Source organism: Mus musculus, chromosome X (assembly GCF_000001635.26).
Source record: "Mus musculus strain C57BL/6J chromosome X, GRCm38.p6 C57BL/6J".
Taxonomy (NCBI): domain Eukaryota; kingdom Metazoa; phylum Chordata; class Mammalia; order Rodentia; family Muridae; genus Mus; species Mus musculus.
Window position 1 is genome coordinate 159,556,021 of NC_000086.7, and position 18,663 is coordinate 159,574,683.

Sequence of the window (18,663 nt, forward strand, 5' to 3'; positions counted from 1 at the left end):
AGGCCTTTCTAGGACTTTATGCTATAAGCTTGTTCATGTATAATCAGTTGATGATTCCATTCTTTATGAAATCAAAAAGCTAAAGGAGGGCTTTAAAGAGTTGTATTGCTTCTCATAAGTGTCCATTGGAAAATCAGTGATGTAAAACAACTCTTCCTAGTAGTACTGCATAAATTATTATAAGCAAGAGATTCTTAAGAATGTCAAATTTTTATTTGCTTTAATTTTTACCTTAATAAAACATTTTTGATTTTTTGAGACAGGGTTTCTCTGTATAGTCATAGCTATTGTGCAACTTCCTCTGTAGAACAGGCTGGCTTGGAACTCAGAACGTAGAGATCTGCCTACCTCTGCCTCCTAAGTTCTGGAATTAAAGGTATGCATCACCACCACCTGACTATGAAACATATTTTTAAAATAATGATTTGGGCTGAAGAGATGGCTCAGCAGTTAAGAGTACTGGCCCTAGATTCCGTTCCCAGTACCTCCATGGCTGCTTACAGACTTCTGTAGCTCCAGCTCTAGACCGCTTTTGGACACTTTGGGCACAAGTCACACACTTAGTGCACACACAAAACACTTATGCACATAAGTAACATACATTGAAAAATAATTACTTTCTCTCCTATCCCTTAAGTGAAGGGAACCAGGTAGATGGGAGCTAAAGGTTTAGTTCAATATTAAAGCTCTTTTCCAAGAATGGGTAAGGCCCTGAGTTTGATCCCCTAAACCTTAATTTTGAATATGAAAAAATACAGTTTGTCAGAAACCGTTTACCCTCTCAACTCTACCTCTTTTTATCCAAAGAGTATAGTTTTCAGAAAGTATGGTGGTAGTACAGAAAAACAAGAGAGTGTCCCAAAATGGGACTAGTGAAATAGGAGAGAAGATTGCTTGTATAACATTTTGATGTATTCTTTCTGTACTACTATTAAGAGCTTGTAGCATAGCTGATTTTAGAATGTCTTTATGAGCTGAAGTTAATGCAAAAATGACGTGGTGTTGGAATGTACTCTGTGGTATTTAAGCATAACTTAATTCAACATTCATTCAGAGATTAGTGTGATTAAATTGTTAATTGATTTAATTTTCACTGTTGAACTATAGAGTATCTTCCAAACTTCCTAGAGTATGGCCTTACCATGAAGAAGAATGATTCTCACTTTAACAATTTCTTCTAGATAAGAAAGCAAATGTGGCAGATAGGAAGAAAATCCTTGAATTCATAAGTCAACTCTTGTTTGGGTTTGGGGAGGCATGTGAGCATTATAAGTTAATATACAAAGAGTGTGGGCCATATTTCTTTTCAAAGGAGAACAGTTTGGATTATTTTGATGGTCCCTTCTTGATGTTGAGTTTTATAGAATCTTTTAAGGGCATTCAGTTTCACATTGACATGGAACTATTTGTTTCCTTTTTTAGCAGATAGTTTTGTAACACCTGATATTACTCTAAATGAACGTTTCTCAAGAATAAAAAACAGACAGGATGCAGATTTCAATCAAACGAAATCAAATTCAGATCCAGAATTTCACAGGTAATGATTAATTACTGTCTTTTCACTTACCTCAGAAGAATAGTCCAGCTTTCTGAGCTCGCTTTCCTTCTGAGCTTGGTATAGAACCTAGAAGTGCACTTTGTACGTACCAAAAGCAGTCTGAGCAGCTGCTGGACCCATACACAGTGCTAACTTACCACTGTTTGAAAAGAAAGATTCACTTGCTCTCATTCTGCTATGTCTGTAGTAGCTGTCTACTGAAGGGAATGCTGGAAAAGGTCAGCCATTGAAATCAGGGCTTACTTTAAGTGGTCACAAATGATTGTTCTGAGGTCTGATGAAAACATGCATGCCTTCTGTCGGTACTTGTCTGAGCAGAGGGTGCACCCTGTATGCAGTACTGAGATGAATCAATGTTATAATTTTATCCATCACCAAAATTGAGTTTGAGGTCACACTAGTGATTGGAGAACCACCAAGACTTCCCTACAATACACCCATAGGGTATGTATGGCTTAGTAGACTGCCATGTAGGTGAAAGCCTATCATGGCGTGGTGGCACACGGCATTAGTCCCAGCACTTGGGAAACAGGCAGGCAGATACCTGAATTTAAGGGAGTGAGTTTCAAAACAGCCAGGGCTACATTAGAAAGACCCTATCTTAAAAGACAAAAGAAATGAAAAGCTACCTGACAGCAGGTTGTTTTGGCTTTTTCTAAGACCTACTGGTTTATTTCTAATTCTATCCTGTAGTAAAAGAATCAGTGTATAACACAATTAGCATAATTATTTAATTATGTGCCTTTATTATTTTAGGCGAATAGATATGTCTTTGGATGATTTTCAGAATAAATATACGATGGTATATGAACCAGATAAGGTAAGTGAGTACAATTATTATTGCTATAGTAGTGGGAAAGGAGTTAAAGGTCTATAAAGAAAGGATGACATTCAGGAATATAAATTGAAAAAGTTCTCCAAGTGACTGATGGCAGTCCAGGATGGAGTGAGATGCTGAAAAGGACAAACTTTTTCTTTGGGAGGCATGGTTAGTAAGCATAACAACTTTGAAAAGTTGATTTAAAATTACATTGAATACTCATCCCCAAACTTCTCAGAGTAAAGCTTATAGAAAATATGGTTGATAGCCAGCCATTTTGCAAATCTGGCATGTGGGATATACTTTTAATTGTATGTGGAAGCAATGCAAAGGAACTGTGGCATTTGGTGCTGCCTATCTGTTTGCTGTAGAATTTAGGAAAGATTCTGTGGAATAAAAACTAGCAAAATAATGAAGCTAATACTAAATTTTTTTCATTATCATTATATATGTTTTCTACCCAATACTTCCCCTCCCACTCTCTATTTCTTTCCTGACTAGAAAGACTTCTATGACTGATCAGGTTAGAAAACAAGTCTTTAAAAGCATGTCAACTTCTAAATGTATCATTAATTTTTCCTTTGAGAATTTTTCTGTAGTGAAGAGATTTTAATTTATTTCTGATAGACTATATAAATAATTTTTATTTATGAAATAAAGATTCGATAAATATAGGTAGCTTAGTTTATTGAATAATGCTTTTGTAACATTTCTAGTTATAGTTGATCTCCAGGAAATTTGAAGACTTAAAAAAATTCATAATCCCAGTTTGGCATGGTACATTTTAACAGTCTTTCAGATGCAATTCAGTATACCAATAATCCATAGCATTTCTTTTATGTAAAAGTTCTAAATTCTCCCCATGGTCCTTTATAATTGATGTTTTTAAGTTTTAAAATTTTTAGTAAATGTTTTTCTATATTGACTTCATAATTTATTAATTTTTATGGCTGTATAGTTTTGTTTGACTTATTTGCCATAACATCCTGCATCATTCTTTTTTCCCCTTAAATTATTTTCACATTTAAGTTGTTTCATTTTTTGTTATTTTCAGTATTTTTAAAGAGGCAACTTTTTGGGATAAAATCTTGGAAGTAGGATTCTTGGATTAGTATAAGAGCTTTTCTGATTCTGAACCATGGTGGCCCACACCCTTAACCCTATAGTTGGGAGGCAGAAGCTGACAAATTTCTGTGGTTCAAGACTAGCCTGGTCTACATAGTTATGGCCAGGGTAGCCAAAGCTACACATAGAAAAACCCTGTCTCCAAAAACAAACAAAATAGAACTTCAGTTGTGTCTCAAAATACTTTTATCAGTTTATACTACCATTAGCTGCATGGGTATAAAATAATTAAGGACTTTAAGTTTCTTTTTAGAAATTGTCTTTGTGCTACTAACAATAATGTGAATAATTTGTCTTCTGTCAAAATTCCTCAGACTCTGGTCAAAGTAATAGAACCAAATGATCTACGACATGACATTGAGAGAAGGAGAAAAGAGCGATTACAGAATGAAGATGAGAATATTTTTCACATGGCTAGTCCTACAGAGAGGTAATCAGTAAATGAAAAACATCCTGCTATCTGGGAGCTTTTGGTTTTAGGAGCTTTTACATTTTTTGTGCTTAATTTTTGCCCGATTGTTCGATCTGTTTTGTGTGTTTTTAAAATGTTTCAGTTATTCAGTGGTCATTACAGGAAGCTTGTTCTACACATTAAAAATGGAGTGGGTGAATATTTGAGGTCTTTTAATTCTAGAAGTGAAGAATATCCAACTGTTTGACTATTAGCAGGAGCTATGACCAGCAACCCTTATGGGCTATTTGAATCCAGCAGTTTGAAACGAATAGGTTTAGACCCTTAGATTCTGACTTAGGAGTACAACATTTTTTGATGTCAGTACAGTTCTCTTTGGGAATTCTTGGGTCTATGAAGTAGACAGTTGCAGTAGAACAAGTGGAAGGTATGGTGGCACACACCTTTAATCCTAGTACTGTAGAGGGAGAGGCAGGTAGATCTGTGTAGTGAGACCCTGTCTCAAAAACAAGACAAGACAAAAAACAGAAAAGAAACAGCGGAGGGAGACCTCAATTTGGATCTCATTGACTCTGCCCATTTACAAACTGTCAATAAATTTTACGAATCTTTAGAATTTTCTCCATAGTATAGTGATAAGACCATCTTATTATACAGGGGCAGCTATACTCTTAAGTCACTGGCATCTTAGCAGAAGTTATAAAGATATCATTGTCATATCATTGTTAAATTCAACCTCATAACTCTTTCCAGGGGTCTTTAGTCATCTAGATTGACCCTAGTCTACCTCTAGTTCTAAGAACTAGTAGGACCTATGACGATTGTGTGACCCCAAAGGATTATGGGGAATAACTGAATGAGACAGACTGTCTAGTTTGGGCAAGGGTTCTTTGTGTCCCTCAGAAACAGGACTATGAATAGGAAGGGATAGTGCTAATTGTTCTTCTATAACCTTTAGTATCAACTTTTTAAAACATTTTAAGTATTTGACTAGATAATTTTAAGTCAACTCCAAACTTGATTAACCTTACCCAAAATACATGGAGCTTGTTTTAACTGGAATTTATTTTGACAGTAGGTTTGGGATTGATTAAAAGATAGTGAAGTTGTGTTTTGCATATAAAACAATTGGAAAATGCAAAATTTTTGTCTTTTCCTGGGTAAAAGTCACCAATTTCCTAATATTATATGCTTAACACATGGTGTCACTGTGTTCAGTGACAAGATGTCTAATATGTTTTTCTTAGTTGAGAAAGCTTTTGAAACACAGTATACCAAGAAACAGGATTTTTTTCAATATTTACAATGATAACTGTAAATGTCCCAGGGCAGATCCTTGCCCTTTGAGATGATAGATCTTGAATGCTGGCACACTACTTGGGTTTGATGCCCAGCTCTAAGAATCCTAGCTATGTGGATGACTTGGGGTAGGTTACCTAGCCTGTTTCCTCATCTGTGAAATAGGACTGCTTACATCATACTGCTGATCAGGATTAAGTATAGTAGAGCTGGTTAGCATTAAGTTTAGGAATGCTAGCTTTGAGGATGGTATTACAGCATGAAACATGAGAATTTTAAACCTTTTTCAGTATTCTTTGCCATCAAATTCACACTTTGTAAGTAAGCAATTGAGTTGTTTTTACTATATTCACAGAGTTGTATAAGAACCACTTATCCCAAAAATATTTAGTCACTCCAGAAGAAAACAGTGTACCCAGCTGTGACCCCCCCCCCATTTTTCTTTTTCCCTTCCCTGGCAACCACTGTTATACATTTTGTTTCTATGGATTGCCTGTTTTTGACACTTTATATAAATGCAATAATACAATGTTTGGCTTTTTGTGACGGGATTTCTTATTTTACGTAGCATGTATTAAAAGCTTATTCATGCTAGAAATCGAGGATTTCTTTTATGACTAAATAATGCTCCACTGTATGGATGTGTCATATATTGTTTATCCATTTATCAGTTGATGGACTTTTGGTTGTTTCCACTTTTTGGTTATTGTGAATAAATAGTGCTGTGAACATTTGTGTGCAAGTTTTTGTGTGGTCATATCTTCATTTTTATTAAGTATATACTTAATGTAGAATTGATGAGATAGGTGGTTATTGCCAAACTGTTTTCCAACATGACTACATCATTTTATCCTATCAGCAATGTGTGAGAGGTTCAGGTCCATATCTTTACCAACACCTGTGGGGTTCTTTCTGTTTTTTTTTTTTGTTGTTGTTGTTGTTTTTGCTTTTTGTTTTTTAAAATGATACCAGGGCTGGGGAGATAGCTCAGTGGGTAAAGGTGCCTGCTGTCAAGCCTGACAACTTGAACTTGAGTTCATTTTGTGGAACCTATCTGGAAGAAGAGAGCTGAATCTCACATGCAGTTCTCTGACTTTCACCTGTTCATCTTGACAGGGACATCCACACATTTGCACATCTATGCAAATATACACTCTTTAAATAAAAATGAAATTTAGAAATTTTAAACGATGTAGAACTGTTCCATCTTTGACTCAGTTCAATTTCCTTATTAAAGTTTACCCTTTTATCTTAGAAATGAAGTTTGCCAAATTGATCTCGTTTTTACATAAGTAAATTTCAGCATGTAGTTTCTAGAGAAATTCAGATAAAGCATAATGTCACAAATCATAGGATTTAGTGATTTCCTTTTATGGGATTGCCATTAAAATGTAAGTTATTTGAAGGCTATCTGTGTTTGCTCAGTGCTATATTCCAGTATCTTGAATTCAGTCCATATTTGTTGAATGTGTGACGACTTTACAGAGCCGCAGATGGGGCAGATGATACTTTAGCTATAATGCATTTCTATTTGGGTTACTATTCCTTTTTGTTTTGGGATCTTTGCCAGCAAGCTTAATTCTTAGGCATTCCATCCAATGTCTAAGGCAGTTCTCTATTAGCTCCTCATTGCGATCAGGATCTTACCTTGATTTCTCCCAAGTCTTATGCTGTTTACAAAGACTATTCTTTCTTCTAACCAGTGTTACTAAGTCCCCTACAATATAATTGAAATGTGTTTTATATATATATATGGGCTGTGTATAATTTAAAAGCTTAAAAATTTTATCAGTGACCTTAAAAAGGACATTAAACTACCAAAAATTTATCAGTAGGGAATTTAGGGAAAAGATAGTTTTTCTTATACCAAACGAAGTTGAACTTCATAGAGTTCTTTTCATATATAACAGATAAGTATGTGTTTATTTTCTTTTTGTAAAGCTGCAGTTCTATGCATTGGAGATACAGTGAAAAACTACACAAAGCTCTTGACGTCTTAGCACTTAGGATTTAATGGTAGGAGAAAGAAAATGTTGGTGTAGTAATGGTTAAAAACTAAGGTAGAAGTGGAAATTCAGCAGGAAGAGTGACTTGTGTGATAGGGTTTTACGATTTTAGTGGGCATGTGAATTCACTGAAGGAGTCAGCCAACTACATTATCTGAGCGTATATACAGTACAGCGAACCAACTGCAAAGATCTTAAGCAGAAACATGTTTTCTTCTTGAACTTCTAAGGACTATAATTAGATCTAGTGGGTATCCCAGTGGTATAAAGGGGAGATGGCTCAGTGGGCAGAGCGCTTGCTGAACAAGCCTGTACTAGATTAGGTCCCCAGAATAATCCTGTTATAGTCCTTTTTGGAGATTGGAAGGCAGAGACAATCTAACAACTGGAGGCTATGGACTAGCCTAGACAATATAACAACTGGAGGCTTGTGGACTAGCCTGACAGACATAGCAGTGGACAAACAAGAGACCTGGTTTTTAACAAGGGGGAAAGTGAAGAATGACATCCTAAGTTGTCATCTGACTTTCATATGTGCCCTGTGGCACATGTGTGTCTATACCTAGATGTAGACAGGCAAGAGTACATAACATATACAAAAGGAGAAAAGTTTGTAGATGAGGCCAAATCATGAAGGATATGAAAACAATTTTACAGTGAGTAGAATTAGGAACATTTGAGGTTCTAACCAAAGAAAAGTCATAATCTTTGAATTTTAAAAGGATTAGCATGGCCACAGGGACTGTAAGAGTTACAGAAAAAAGCCACTGTTTTCATTGTATGGCCTATTTCACTTTAATAATGGTTTTAATTTCATCCATGTTGTGCCATATGTCAGTGTTTATTTCCTGAAAAAGAGCTTTGAGGCTGGATAGACTACATTGTTTTTACCTGGTTTTATGTGGATGTTTGTGAGTTTTCCACCTTTTGCTTTTTATAAGTGGTGTTATTAGGAACAAGGAGTGTGACTTTTTTTTTATTGTAGCCTTTTTATTCTACTGAGTATAAGATAACATTACATTGTGGTTTTGATTTGTATTTCCCTAATGACTAAAGATGAACATTTTTTTCATATGCTTATTGGCTATATATATATGTCTGTGTGTTTTATGTGGATAAATTTTTGTTCAAATCCTTTTTTCATTTTATAATCAAGTTAATGTTTTTACTGCTAAGGTATGAGAATTTGGGAGTTTTGTTTTTGTTTTGAGACAGGGTTCCATTATATAGCCTTGACTGGCCTAGAACTCACCAAACTGAAGAAATCTGTTTACGTTTGACTCTGAAGTGCTTAGTATGAGGCCTGAGGCGCCACATCTAGATAATATTGATTTTACTATTTAGGCCAGTGAGCTGGTTCAGTGGGTAAAGGCACTTGCACCAAACCTGACAGCCTGAGTTGAATTCCTGGGACCCACATGCTAGAAGGAAAATCCTGACTCCAGCATATTTTCTCCTGAATTTTATATTTGTGCTTTGGCTCCATATAATAAATAAAATATAATAACATGTTAAGAGTTTTTTATGTATTGTAGATACTACAGGCTGAGCGTTACTGGGAATTTTTGTGACCAGAGTTAACTCAGATTTTAGATTATTTGGAATGCTTGCATAGATATAATGAGCTATTGGGAGGATGGGCCGGCCCCAGAACTAAACGTGAAATTCATTTATCTTATTCATACACAGAAGGAAATTTTATAAAATATTTAAGTGTATCTGTTTTGACTGACTTGTATGATCAGGTGTAGAATTTTTCTTTATTTTTTTTAAGAATTTTTCTTTATATTTGTGCTTAGAAGACTTTAGATTTTGGAACATGTCACATTTCAGATTTTCATATTAGAGACGCTTAACCTGTATTCCTTTATTAGATGTGTTTTGCAAAGCAAATTTTAAAAACATAAGACATTTGTAATTTTGCTAGATAGAAATGATCGCTTTTAATATTTAATCTATTTTTTACTTTATCTTTTTTATAGGCATCTATGTGTACTTTTAAGTACTGAAATTATCTTCAATGCATAGTATTACAGTTGTACCTTGCTGTTTTGACTTAATATCACATCACAAAACATTTTGATGGGGCAGTAGGTTTTTGAACATTTTATAAACGCTGAACTCTCAGTCTGTATCAGGTTTTGGGGCCACAAATAAGGCAACTACAGTGGAATTCAAAACATATTCCATTAAAACACAGAGGTATAAGTAGTAGTTACAAATAGACATAGGGCTTAGGACTTCTAAATGCTGTATATGTCACAGTAGGGCTATCTATTCAGATAAGTTTAGGAAAATTTTTGGACAAGGTACAAATGGAGCCGAACTTTGAAGTTAATCTAAATGGAAGGAAATGACCACAGGAGGAATTGCAGGTACAAAGTTGTGGAATCAGGAAAGATCATGGTATGTGCTGGGAACTATATGTACGCAGTTAACTATCTAAGGTTCAATGTATGTGTTTGGGGATATTGGGAGAAAACAGGTAGTAAAGCCATAAAATAAAGAGCTAGGGCAAGAAGGACACGGGAAACCATCAGCAATATGGATTTTATCCCGTACAAAATACCTGGGAAGGGCTGAAGCATAGCAGTTGGCTCACTATGGAACAGGGCCTACAAAAGACTAGAAGAGGTCTTAATTGCATTGTGGGGAGATATGACAAGGAAAGAATTGCCAAGGCCTATAGAAATGAGCCTTCCAGGATGTTCCTCGCCAGCAGACCTAATTGTCAGAGACTCTTGCTGTCATTGTCAGGAGCTAGGAGCCTGTCCTTTGCAGTATCAGAGCCCATAACTTTGCCAGTGAGGTGACCATGTTTTACCTTCCCTCTTATAAATGAGATAGGTCAGGAGTCACTGATAGATACTTCTGCCAAGTAGAATCTCAGGAATTGGGCGGGGGCAGGCAGTGATGCTTTTACTTGAGGGGGAAAAACTTCCATGTATCAGCCAGGAATCCTGTCATTGAACCTCAGATTGAGACCCCCTAGTACAAGGAATATCGCTTTCTCTACTGATAGTTTCCAGCTTAGTTAAATAATATTTGTTGAAAATGTCAGTCTTAATGACTATCCTTTATCATTTTCGTAGTGACAGAGCATTGAGGTTTTACTGGTGTGCGGTATGTTTGAAGACTTTGCTTTTTAACTGATTAAAGTAACAAGATTCTTTTTTCCTTTTGTTAGGAATCATCAGTCTCCCAGTTTTTCAAAGGTGAAGACTATTCGTGCTGATGGATTTCAAAAGCCTCCACATTTTATAAAATCAAATTTTAGAAAATTTATTCAGAAACCTTACATAGTAAGATTGGAGTTTCAAGTTTTTCATTTTTGTATATTCTTTATAAATATATCTATACTTTTCAAAGTGCTTGTAACTTCATTATGTGTTATAAGAGCATTGAGGCTTAAAGATTTTTATGACATAATATAACTCATCTCTTGATTTAGTTGAAGTTCAATTTATTATAGTACTGATTTTCTTAAGCTGTTTTGGTAACAACTTAATTAAGATATAATTTATATACTCTAAAGTTAACTCATTTCAGGTGTATAATTTGGTGAGTTTTAGTAATTCTCCAAGATGTGTTAGAGTCATCACCATAGTCCAGTTGTTGGACTTGAGACAGGATTTCACTTTGTTGCTCAGGCTAAGCAGGGGAACTCACCATATATCCCAGGCTAGCCTCAAATTTGCAGCTCTCCTGCCTTCACCTTCTATGTGCTAAGATGACAAGCATGTGGCACCATATCTGAGTAGGATATTGTCATTACCCAGTAAACATTCTCATGCCTTATATTTAATTATTCCATGTTCCAACCGCCCACCAAACCACTAATTGCTCTATTTTAAAGATTTGCTTATAGAATGGATCATGATATAATAGCCAGCCGGCAGCTCTTCTGTAAGTGATGACTAAATGATGGAAGCCAAAGTTAGTTTGTTACCTTATGCTAGAAGTAATATCCCATTACTTAACCATATGGTTATTACAAGAAGCAAGCTACTAGATCATACCCACAAAGAGAAGGATCATTGATGGAGATAATTAGGAGCCATGTCAGCAGCTGCCTAGTACAATCTTCCCTCTGGCCAGACTCCACAGAAATGGATTAAGTAGAAGGTAATAAGATTGTTGGTTTTAGAAATAGGAAACTGGAGAATGGGTACCATCTTAATTGTTTCTGCTAGAGGATTTGGGTTCTCTGTAGTTAGAATGCTAATATAGCTATTTTTTTTTCTTTTTTTGGGCCTTCCCAAGCTATTGTAAGAATATTACCTTCGATCAATTAAAGTCGATGTGTTGGGCTAACATGCCTACTGGCAGTGTGGAAAGTTGGTGGGGTTTTTTTGGGCAGTAGAAACCCTTTACCAAGTCCTGCTGGCAATGGGTTTCTTTCTTTCCAAGATACATACATGAGTAAATGCTAGATTTATAGTCCACTTTCTAAAAGTCAACCATGGTGTTATACAGAGTGTTTGTTTTTACACTTCTCACAGGCATGAATGAAACGGGCCCCTCACAAACTAGCATGGGTCATATGAGAGAAGAAGTATGTAAGCTCCATGCTCCCTGGTTTGGGGTCTTAATCTTCAAAAATATGTCTTAAATGGTGAGACTAGTTTATAAAGTAACCCTTAAGGTATATTAACCCATAATAATACTTTCTGTTCAGAACTATACTATGCAGAGAAAAGATGCCATTGATCAGAAGATATTTAGAGTTGAGGAAAATCATCAGAACAGAAGAGGCTCTAAAGGATCTTTTAAGGTATTGAGTGTTGTTTTTCTGTTTATATCTGACTATGGGCTTATATATTGGAAATAATTGTGTCAGTACATTAAAAGTTATTTTTGTAGTCTTTTAAAAAGTTATAAACTAGTGTTTCTAGTTTCTATAAATACTTCTAGAATTTATATTTAATAGTTACCAGTTTAATACTGCCATGTTTCTTCAGGATTTGACTTTGAATTTCATTTTTACTAGTGGAACCCTGTTTTCAAATAGTAATGCACTTGCTTCTAGAAATTACAAAGGATTTAAGACTTAGAGTAGAGGTAGATTCCATCTATAAACATGTGGGCTGGCTCACTTCTCAAACTGTTCTAGGCGGTTGCTTGAAAATGCAACTAGCCACAAGTGTATGAAGAGTGAATGAGGAAGGTTTATAGAATTGTTTGGAAAGGCTTACATAAGATTTGTGTATGTCTGACAAAACTAAACATTCCTCCCACCTCCAGCATACAATGACAAGATCAAAACCATAAATATGTACAGTCCTTTTATGCTTCCTATAGGACAGAATCTAGTTTTCATCATTCATACAATTAATATTTGCTATTTCATGGTAAGAAAAGATGAAGGAACTGGCAGGAATAATTTTATTTTATTTAAGCATCTGTGAGTATATGTACATATGTACGGTGTTATAGTGAATACTTAATCAGTTTCGTCTATCCTAACTTTTATCGTTCAGTTCTCTGATAAAAGACACACAACCTTTATATTTATAAGCTTTAAGTAGCACTAGAGCTGAGCAGGTAACTACCCTCTATGCTATTAGAATCTACTTTCCCATCAGTAATGTTGAGTTAGAATTTACCATGTCCCATCTGGGCTGCTCCAATTCCCTAGCCCTCATGGCTATATTTTCCTGATCCACCTACCTACCCCATGGCAGTGTCGTCTTTTTTCCACCTCCCTCCTCTCTGCCTCTTTCCTCCTCATTCACCTCAGGCCTCAGCCTGGGGCCTTAACCCTCGCCTATGTCTTTTCCGCCAGCTATTGGCTGTCACCCTCTCTTTTTAAACAGTAGGGGAGGGTACTTGAGGGGTGAGGTTACATACCGTCATTTACCATTTTTGTAAGTGCACATTCTCATGCAGATTCTCTTGGGGGGGAGGGTAACCATGCCTTGGGGGCCAGTGTTTAGCATTACAATACAAGCAAAAATCAAAACAAAAACAAACAAACAAAAAACCCAAACCTCAACAGTGTGGGCACCCATGGAGACCAGAAAAGAGTCTTGGATAACCTGGAATTGAAGTTGCAGGCAGTTGTGAGCAACTCACTTTAGATGCTAGGAGCTGAACGTGGTTCCTCTGAAAGAGCGGCAAGTCCCATCTTCTCAGTCTCAGGAATAAAGTTTACACCTTGATTGTAGGTATTTTTACTCTTTTCCCCATCACTGGCACTTATATAGTCACTGTGAATTAGAAAAATAAAGTTAGCTATTTAGAACATAGGAAGATTATTTTTTCAATATGATGAATGTCAAGAATTCATTTCAAGTTATTTTTATCTTCTTTCCAAATGTGTATGTGTTTATTCATGAAGATAAAGCATGTATGTGCACATACATGTGCAGACCAGAGGTTGACATTGGATGTCTTCCTCAGCTGTTTTCCACCTTCTTTTTCTTTTATTGATAATTTTTTCTTTGACAGCTTCTTACATGTGTTAGAATACATTCTGGTTACTTTTGCTGTCACCATGTCCTCTTTTTCTCCTACTTGTCTTCTCCCTACTTTATGACATTTTGTCCTGTGTTCCACAGGGTTTAACTAGGTTTGTATGTATGTCCTGGGGTTTGAAACTGTCCATTAGAACTTGATAGGTTCATCAGTGGCAAAACAGCTGGATATTATGCGTCCCCTGTTTCCAGAATCTGTTAGTTTCAGTAGTTCTACAGTGTGTGATAGGGCCTTAAGTCATCTTTACCACCTGTAGCTGACTAGTAGATGTGCTAGTTCATGATTGCCTTATTCCCCCAGGCCTATATAGTACCATCTAGCATTGTGAAAACTATCCAGCAGAAAGCATTCAGCTCAATTCCAACTTGCTTTCTCTGTATCTGTCTACTTCTATAGACAACCAAGATGAATGGTAATAGCCCTGTATTATTTTGGAACCTCTGGAACATTCCTGATGGAGCCTTAACCACTATGGGAGTGTCCCATACCTGGCACTAGGTGTTTTGTTTAGTGACCCTTACCTAACTTGCTTTTCTGTTGCTGTGAAAAAGCACTGACCAAAATCACCTTTTGGAGGAAAGGTTTACAGGTTACAGTCATTAAGGGCAGCCAAAGTAGGAACCTTGGAGGCAGGACCAAAACAGACAAAGGAGGAATGTCACTAACTGGCTTGCTTTCCATAGCTTTCTGAGCTTGCTTTCTTAAACAGTCTAGGACCACCTGCCCAGGGAGGGCATTGTACAGGGAGATGTACCCTCCCACATCAAACTTTAATTAAGAAAACTCCCACTGACTCACCATACTCCCATCTGATGGATATAGTTTTTCAACTAAGGTTTATCCTTTCAGATGACCTCAGTCTGTGCCAGGTTGACAAAAAACCACCAGTACACATTTGTCCTTTTGTCAGCTCTTCACACAAACACATCAATCACTATTAAACTACGATCTTTCCTTTCTTATCTTTAAGATCTCATGTTAATAGCACAATGTAAAATACACTCAAGTTTAAAAGTCCTTTAAGTGTAAAAGTTTCAAGTTGTCTTTGAAAATCTAGTCTCTTAACTATGAGACTCCCGTGAAATCAAAGTTAGTTAAATGCTTCTTATTTTTTTAAGTACTTCTTATTCCAAAAGGGAATAAAAAAGTACAAAAAGTTCACTGGCCAGCATTTGAACCTTGTCACTGCCAACACAGAACTATTACATCTAAGGCTGGCATTGTCTAGCCTTGTGAAGTATCTGTCTTCAAATTCTTTTATATATATATGTGTCAATTGGGGTACCACATAATAGGTGTTCAGGTGACTTTTTCATACCTCCGTTTTCATGAGCATCCCTGTCACCTCAACTCTCCATACTCTCACCCCCTCCCTGTTTGAAGTTTATTCCTAGTATCCCCCTCTCCACTCTTAATTTTGCCTGTATTCTGCTGTCTCCATTCCCTTAAGGCAACATTGCCCACTGTCTACTCTCTGTTTTCCCGGATTCCACAGGTATTCCAAGTTAAACACCTAAAACTAAAGAGTTGAGGCCAGGATCTGCACAGAAGAGAGATCATGGATTGTTAGCCTTTCTGACCCTGGTTTACCTTGAATATATTTTTCTAGTTTCATCCATTTCCCTGTGTATTCCATTGCACACCATGATAATGGGGGTGCAAATGCCTCTGTAGTGAGATTTTTTTTTTTTTTGGAGTGGTATGACTAGGTCATATGGTAGTCTGTTTCTTATTTATTTATTTATTTATTATTAGATATTTTCTTTATATACATTTGAAATGCTATCCCGAAAGTTCCCTATCCCCGCACCCTGCTCCCCTACCCACCCACTCCCACTTCTTGGCCCTGGTGTTCCCATGTATTGGGGCATATAAAGTTTGCAAGACCAAGGGGCCTCTCTTCTGTTTCTAATTTTTTTGAGAAAATTCCAGAGTGATTTCTAAAGTGTATATACCAATTTACCTGTCTACTAGTGGGTCTCTTTACCTACTACAACCATACTAGTATTTGTTGTCTTTTGTATCTTTGATGATGGCCTGTCTCAGTGGAGTGAGGTGAAGTCTTAAAAATATCAGTTTTTAAAAATTTTATGTATCTAGACACTTGCTGCATGTATGTCAATAGACCATTTACATACAGTGCTTATGGAAGCCAGAAGGTGGTGTCCAATTCCCTGGAACTAGAGTTATAGACAGTTGTAAGCTGTTGTATGGATGCTGGGAATCAAACCCTTGTCTTCTGGAAGAATAGCCAGTGCTTTTTAACTCTAATCCATCTTTCCAGTCCTTAAAATAGTTTTAAATTACATTTTATTGATGACTAAGTATGTTGACCATTTTTTAAGTGTTTTCTAGCCATTCCCGCTTGTTCTTTTAAGAACGCTCTGTTTAGTCCCTTAGCCCATTTGGGATGTTTGCTTTCATGGAGTTTAGAGTTTTGAATCTCCTTATACATTCTAGTTAATAATCCTCTATCACATATGTAGCTGAGAGATATTTTCTCTCATTCTGTGTGCAGCCTCTTTATTCAGTTAATGGTTTCTCATGCTATACAGAGTCTCATGAGATTCTACTTATCAGTTGTTGGCCGTATTGCCTGTGCTATTGGAGTTCTATTTAGAAAGACCTGTATACCTATATGTTGAAAATCCTTATGGCTATATGTTAAAGTATAATCTTTACTTTTTCATTGAGCAGATTCAGGGTTCCAGGTCTTTTATTTGTAATCTATTGGAGTTGACTTTTGTGCAGGGTGAGAGATAGTATAGGGCTAAGTGCCTGCATCAAAAAAATTGAGAGATCACAAATAATGCAGCTTAAGGCCTTGGGGCGGGGGAACAGAGCAAACTGATTAAAGAAGTAGAAGAAAAGAAATAATTAAGATCAGGGTGGAAGTAATGAAACAAAACCAAACAAAAATGCAAAGAAGCAGTAAAACAAAGAATTTGTTTTTTGAAAAAATAGAATTGATAAACCCTTAACCAGATTTAACTCAAAGGAAGAGAACACCAATTTATAAAACTAGTTATGAAAAGTGAGACATGAAAATAGTTATCAATGAAACAAAAGCTATAAGGATATACCTTAAAAACCTATATTCTATTAAAAGGAATGGATGAATTTCTAGATGCATCTAACCTACCAAAATTAGACCAAGATGAAATAAATAAGTTAAAGTGACAAACCAATAAGATTGATACAATAAAATTTCTCATAAGCAAAAATCTCCAGTGCCAGGTGATTTAATTGAAGAATTCTATTAGACCTTCAAAAAAACCTACCACCAGTGCATTCAAATTATTTTACAAAGTAGAAAAGAACCAATGTGCTTCTAAGCAATTTTGTATAAAGCCGATATTGTGCTGATACCAAAGTGGACAAAGTCAACAACAACCAATGAAGGGAGGAAGGAAGGAAAAAAAGAAGGCTCAATTTGTCTGATGGACATAGATGTAAAAGTTCTCAATACTTGCATATTGAATTCTGTCTTAAATCAAAAATGTTCTTGTCATGGTCATGTTGCCTTCATTCTAGGGATACTGGGATAGTTCAATAAATATAATTCATTGCATAAATGAATACAAAGATAGAAATCACATGATCATCTCCATAGATGTTAGAATAGCCATAGGGAAAATCTAAAATCCCTTCATGGTAAAAATCATGGGGATTGGGGGTGTGTGTTGCTGAAGAGATAGCTTAGCAAAGATCACTCCTTCCTTTTGGAGAGGAGGTCTTGTTTGGTTTCCAGCACCTAGTAGTTTACAGCCATCCATAGCTCCAGTTACAGAGGATTCTGTTCTGGCCTCTGAGTGTACTGTATGTATGTAATGCATATACATACTGGCAAACATAACATAAATAAATCTAAAGAAAAATAAGTAATGAAGAGATTAGAGATAGAAGGAATGTACTTAATCATGATAAAAGCATTATGTCTCAAACCTAGCCAGCATCATACTAAATGGAAAAAACTCAAAGCATTCCCACTAAGATTAGAACAAAGCGAGGGTGGCCACTCTTTACTGCTACTTTGGATTATGCTTGAAATCTCTGATAAAGCAATAAGACAAGAAAAGGAAAATAAAAGGGATACAACTAAGAAAAGTCAAAGTATTCCTTCTTGAAATGATATGATTAGAGACCCTGGATAAATCTCAGAACTGAGAAAACACTTTAGTGTGGTGGCAGAGTGTAAAATTAGTATGCAAAAGTTAGTAGTCTTCTTATATACCAATTACAAGCATACTAAAAAAAGAAATCAGTAAATCTAATTCAGAGCAGCCACACAAAAAATACCTGACAATAAACTTAACCAAGGAGACAGAAGACTTCACTGTGAATGTTTTAAGACAATGAAGGAAGAGAGTGAGGAAGATACTAGAGGATGGAAAGAGTTGATATGCTCATGGATCATGTTCAATACTGGAAAATCGACAGTCCTTCCAAAAGCAGTCTACAGATTCTAGGGACATTCTTCATAACTATGGAAAAAACAGTCTTAAGATGTATCTAGAGGCACAAAAGACCTAAGGATAACTAAAACAGTTTTGAACAAAAAGAATAGTGCAGGAGGTATCAACATATGTAATTTTAGGCTATACTACAGAGCCCGAAAATAGTAATAAAAAGAGCATGATACTTGTAAAAAATAGACACAGATCAATGGGATAGAGGACCTGGATATAAGTTCACGCTACCTGAATTTTTATTAAGATACTAGAAATAAATACTGTAGAAAAATAGTATCTTCCAACAAATGGATCTGGGAGACTTAAACATCAACATGTAGAAGAATAAAACTTAATCGACTTTGATTTTTGAGACAGTGTCTCATTGAGCCAGGAATTCAACAATTTGGATAGGCTGGCTTACCAATGAACTCCAGGGGTCTGCTTATCACTACCTCCCTATCCCAACACTTATCATTGGTATTGTCAGGTAGATGAAATCTAAACTCAAGTCC

At 36.0% G+C, this 18,663-nt stretch overlaps 1 protein-coding gene across 9 annotated transcripts in view; it reads left to right on the forward strand.

Annotated features, from left to right (window-relative positions):
• Bclaf3 (Bclaf1 and Thrap3 family member 3) overlaps window positions 1–18,663 on the forward strand; it is a 60,440-nt gene that overhangs the window by 23,379 nt on the left and 18,398 nt on the right. For 2 of the 9 annotated variants that reach the window (XR_003953013.1, NR_152562.1), the window contains exons 6-10: window positions 1,423–1,537; window positions 2,315–2,378; window positions 3,818–3,933; window positions 10,408–11,345; window positions 11,899–11,994. Coding sequence is in view for 7 of the 9 variants with exons in the window: in NM_001358940.1 (NP_001345869.1) it covers window positions 1,423–1,537; window positions 2,315–2,378; window positions 3,818–3,933; window positions 10,408–10,522; window positions 11,899–11,994 (506 nt within the window). In the remaining 2 variants the exon portion in view is untranslated. The remainder of the gene's footprint in view (window positions 1–1,422; window positions 1,538–2,314; window positions 2,379–3,817; window positions 3,934–10,407; window positions 11,346–11,898; window positions 11,995–18,663) is intronic. The other 7 variants (NM_001358940.1, NM_001033472.2, NM_001358941.1 and 4 more) reach the window with 4 other exon arrangements.